This window comes from Nicotiana tabacum, chromosome 14 (genome assembly GCF_000715075.1).
Source record: "Nicotiana tabacum cultivar K326 chromosome 14, ASM71507v2, whole genome shotgun sequence".
Classification (NCBI taxonomy): domain Eukaryota; kingdom Viridiplantae; phylum Streptophyta; class Magnoliopsida; order Solanales; family Solanaceae; genus Nicotiana; species Nicotiana tabacum.
Genome location: NC_134093.1, coordinates 84,857,673 through 84,863,160, shown reverse-complemented (window position 1 = coordinate 84,863,160; position 5,488 = coordinate 84,857,673). Strand labels below are relative to the sequence as shown.

Below are 5,488 nucleotides of genomic sequence, written 5' to 3'. Positions count from 1 at the left end.
TTCTTGATATTCTGACTTTTTTTTGATAAAAATCCTGGCTCACTGCCGCAAAGCTGAAAATGGTATACAAGGGATGAGGAATTATTTATCGTTTCATGCACTTTTTACTGACTAAATAGCTGGCGACCAAGTCTCTGATTTTGTCTCAGGGTTTGAATAGTTTGCTGATTATATTACCTACTGATTTGCATGGCAGTGTGTTTTCTTTTTGCTTTGTTTAAAGATATCTGGAATCATTTTTTTTTGGTTGGTTTCCCCGATGTTCGGTAGTCACATTGGAGCTCGACTATATTTGGATTCGCACCGGATAGGGTCCCATTCGGTGATAGTACTCCCTACCAAAGATTTTTTCATACCCAAAATTCGAACACGAGACCTCTCTAATCCACGGTACTAAATCCTTCGGTGATATGGAATCATAACAGCTCATTCATTATCCTTTTAAATATAACTGGCAAACTGAGCTTAAAGTATGCACTGCTTGAAAGTTTTAGTACTTACATTTACATCTGTACCTAGAAAATCTCACCGTGCTCGTTATCTAGCCATCCATATATTAATTTTAATATGTTATAATAGGTTAATATATATATAATAATACTATATGTAACTTTTTGTATTCTCCCAATATATAAGTGAAATCTTTATTTTTCTTAATACTACTGCCTCTGTTTTCTTTTTCTTTACCTCTTCGCTTAACTTGGGACAACTAATTCTAATGATACTATCGAGGGATGCGGTGAGATGGTTGGACCTTTACTTAAAGGCCCCAATTTCGAGTCAGGAGAATGGAATTTAAAACTTCTTGGTAAGGAGGTCTTACCCGACCCGAATCTGGCTAGCTAGATTAATCAGACGAATAGATTGCAAATAGCTTATAGCTTATAAAGAAACTAATCCTAGTGATAAACATACATTTAACCCAAGGAAGCTGTTAGAAGAGAAAACAACAACTACTACTAATAGTACGTACATTATATTTACTTATTTACTCCATTTAGAATCTTTTACAAATTGAGATTTCCAAAGTACTACACGCACGATGTCAGGGTTCATATATTAGAATAAGGTAGATGTCTGTACGGCGGTACCCTAGCTTTGACTATGAGTTGATTTTGAACTCTCTATAAAAACCCAATCTTTGTGTTAGTAGTTAGTACCTTGTCCCTCTCACTTCATGAGGAAAACAATCACTTTCATGTTTTTTAAGAAAGAAAAACTCACTGTTCAAAAATGAGTTCCACTCGTTTCATACAATTGTCACTCATTCTTATGGTCGTTGTTTTGCTTGTCCTAGACCAGTCCTCTTCTGCTCATACTCAGTTAGGTAAGTACAGTTATATCCATTTCTCCCCCCCCCCCCCCCCCTCCTTTTAGTGTGTTTGGTAGGATTGAAGCCACTTATATTTCAGAAAATGTTTTTATTCGATTTTATTAGAGTGGGTTTTGATGAATTTTTTTGTATAAAAAATTCATAATAATGTCAAAGTGTTGGCCGGTTAAGGCAATGATGTCATGAAGCTAAGATTTATGATAATTGTGAAGTAAAATAACTTCGGCTCCAGAGTGAAGGAAGTCATGTTTCCTAACAACCAAACATTAGAAAATAATTTATTTTCTGAAAATAGTTTTCCATTCCATTACCCTAATTAGGAGCACTGGCCTTTTCTTTTGCTTTTGCTAAATTCTTGGTCTTCTATGCAGGAATAGTAAGGAAGATTGGAGGAAGAAAAATGCTGGAAAATATCCATATTCAGGGACCGGAAAAACATCACATTAACGTTCAGGTTCTCTTTCTCATTCAACACCCCCTTCTGCTGAAAATTAATCTGTGATTTTCTACAAGTTTGAAGAAAAATTTATCTTGCAAAGAAGATATTTTTGTGGAAGATATGTAATATCCAATATATATAAAATCTTATATGTAGAACAATATTCTATATATTTATGTATGCTACTAAATTGTCTAGAATATCTAGTGTTCTAGCATAGATACGATGTCTTCCATCATTTATAATTAACCAAGCCACAACACAATATATCAAATTCCAAGAACATGGTTGCTATCTTAAGTCAATACGATTTTACAATATTGTTATATATAATTTGTTAAACTCTTCCCTTAAATGGTTTTGTATCGAAATTACTACAAGTATAAGAGTTCCTTTTTTTTTCTTCCAAAGATGAGTCTTGTTGCTATTCTACATCTTCAATTTTATATTCAATTTCAATCAACCTTTCGGTGCATCAACACCTTTCCCGGTCCTCTTCCTAAAATGAAACACATATATAGACACACTACACATGTTAAAATGCATTGATAGTGCAAGTTTTTGTGTGTATTGTCATTGTATATGAGTTAAAAGCTCCTCTCACGAGAAGGAGAAAAAATATGCTAAGTAGTACTCTATCCATGATGACATTTTCTGTTTTAGTTTGTCCCAAAAAAAATAATATCTTTCTATATTTAGATAAATAATTTAACTTTACTTCTTATTTTATTCTTATTGAGTAGATTTATAGTCATACAAATATGTATAGATTATTTTATACCACAAATTTTAATTTTTTTTTTTTAAATTACGTGCCAATCAAAGGAGTACCAATTAACTAAAATCTAAAACATTGCTTTGGGATATATACTTGCATTCTGATACAATGAAATTAACTATATGATAGGTGGAAACACATGAGCCTAATGCAGCATCGAAGAAAGCCAGCTCTAGCAAGACAACTTTGAAGGCACATCATAATGAGAGAGCAAAGAAAGATGATTCTAAGGATCAGTTTCTTGATGCAGCAGATGAAGTAGCAAACCTGATGTGGAAGGATTATAGTGGAAGGGCCCGGCCTCGCCGCAAGCCTCCAATCCATAATTACTATCCTACAACTAAACATTAGAAGTTATGTTGCTCGACTCTCAAAATATGTTGCTGCATTCATGTCGGATCCTCCAAATATGTTAAAGCACTATTTTTGGAGGATCCAATACACACCAATCAATATTTTTGAAAAGGTCGAGCAATATAGAAATTAGAAGTACACTTTATATTTATTATATTACTTTTTACCATAGTACGATAAGTGATGTTTAGGTTTGGGCCTCACAATTTTCCACCCTACAAGTGAAGTGCCCCTCGAATAGTATAAATTATAGGGATGGATCACTTATCTTCTTTTGGCTACTTTGGTTGTAAAAACAAGCATAGGGAAGTTGTTATGTGACCTACCTATTTTTAATATTGTCACTGTATGTAATAGGGTTGTAGAATTGATTAGGCACTGTACATTTGGTTGTATTCTTTAAGTGTTGTCAATGTTAGTGTGGTTTGATTGAGTCTTGATATTATTATCTCACTTACATATAGTAAACTTCGTTGACTCATGCTTAACTTGTGTGTTTTAATGACTAGTTCTGCTTAACTTGTGTGTTTTAGTGGTAAAGTTATGGGCGGTAGCAGGTAACAGGTAAAAAAAGTGGCATACAACCGTTATTTAAAAAAAGGCAAAGTTATAGGAGAGGTAGCAGCGTAAAAATTAGTATCTACAAGCTGCTTTGGATACCATTGATATTAAAAAAAAATACAAAGTTGTGGATCCAACCCCATTTGTTGAAAGGAAAAACTAAAAATAAGAAAAGAATAAGGGAGTAAATTTGCAGAGAAAATCATTAGCGGAAACAAATTGGCAGAAACATGTGATGTCATGACCCAATTCCATACTAGTAGCTTGTTTGGCAAGTTTCTCGGGAGGTCAAAATTATTTTTATTTTTTATTTTTATTTTTTTTTCTCAAAATCACTTTTTATTCCTAACTTGAAATATTTGGCCAAGTTTTTTTGGGGTTTGGGAAGAAGCAGAAGCAGTTTCTGAGAAGCAGAAAAAAGTAACTTCTTCCCAAAAGCAGAAACAGAAGCAGTTTTGATTTTTTTTCTTATCAAAAATACCCTTAACAAAATATAGTATATACTAAAATAACCGTTAAACCTAATACTTAAGATATTAATGTATAAATATTTCTTATTATTTTTAGGATATCTTTCAAATATATAGTGACTTTAGGGGTGAATGCTTTTATATTTCTTGAATAATTTTTAATATATTTAACTTATATTAAAGAATTAAGTACTTATAAATTTTATTTTCATATTTTACTTAAATAAAATAAAAATATTTAATTATTGCCTGTAACAACAAGTTATTAAGATTATTTATTTACTTATAATATTAACTATTAAGTAAATCTATTATGTCCTTATTCGTAATTTGATACTTAAAAGCATTTTCTGAAAAGCTTGGCCAATCACAAATTATTGCTCAAAAGTGCTTTTCAGAGTGATTAGCCAAACACAAACTGCTTCTCTCCAAAAGTACTTTTTTCAAAAGTACTTCTCAAAATAAGTTGATTTCTCCATCTTGGCCAAACAGGCTATAGGTCGAGACTGCACCTAACGCCGCCGTTAGGCAAGCCCACAAGCGAAACTACTATTTATTTATCCCCTTTCAACATATTTTTAATTACACTGAATCTCATGCAACTGTGATAAGTCTTTTTAAACAAAATATCAGCATAACAAGTACCTAGTTTGCGATGATAAAAATGACAAGTACAATAGTACATAAGTGCTACAAATCCTAAATACTCGGCGTCACAAGTACATGAGTAATCTAGAGAATATACAAAATTACTAAAACTAATGTCCGAAAGTAATAGACAGGAATAGTAAATAAGATAGAATGAGACTCCGGTGCTGCGGATCGTAGCAAGGCAAGCAACTTACCCCTAAGTCTCCGTAATGATAGTCTACGCGCCCGCGTGACCACTAGTGGAACCTGTTTCAGTACCTGCACATCAGTACAGAAGTGTAGCGTGAGTACGAAGAACAATGCATACCCAGTAAGTATCTAGTCTAACCTCGAAGAAGTAGTGATGAGGGGTCGACTTGACACTTACTAGAGGTCAATAACAATAATAAAAGTGCATAAAGTAGACATGGTGAGCATACAATAGGTATCAATGAGACAAATAAAAGCAACTACTGTAAATACAACATGAATCCGTAACACCTCACCAACATCTCAAGACTGGCCGTGAAGGCCCTAACTCAATTATATCTAAACCGGAACCTGTTTCGATTATTAAGCACGAAGATGCCGAGGCGAACGGCCCGATCCCATCAGAATAGTGGTATTCAGTACTGCCGAGGCGAACGACCCGATCCCATATGAATAGTGTTACCATCATACTGTTGAGGCGAACAACCTGATCCCATAAGAATAGTGTTACCATCATACTACCGAGGCAAGCGGCCCGATCTCATACGAGTGGTGCTATTGTACTGCCGAGGCGAACAGCCCGATCCTATAAGAATAGTGTTACCATCATACTATCGAGGTGAACAACCCGATCCCATAAGAGTGGTATTACTGTACTGCCGAGGCGAACGACCCGATCCCATTAGAGTAGGGAAGTTTACCTCGCTCACGGA

At 34.2% G+C, this 5,488-nt stretch overlaps 1 protein-coding gene across 1 annotated transcript; it reads left to right on the top strand.

The window, feature by feature from the left end:
• Window positions 1-1,152: 1,152 nt before the first annotated feature.
• LOC107762295 (uncharacterized) lies at window positions 1,153-3,299 on the top strand. The gene is made up of 3 exons (XM_016580639.2): window positions 1,153-1,327; window positions 1,705-1,787; window positions 2,680-3,299. The coding sequence occupies exons 1-3, from the start codon at window positions 1,234-1,236 to the stop codon at window positions 2,899-2,901; spliced, it is 399 nt and encodes a 132-aa protein (XP_016436125.1). The 5' UTR covers window positions 1,153-1,233; the 3' UTR covers window positions 2,902-3,299.
• Window positions 3,300-5,488: the final 2,189 nt, after the last annotated feature.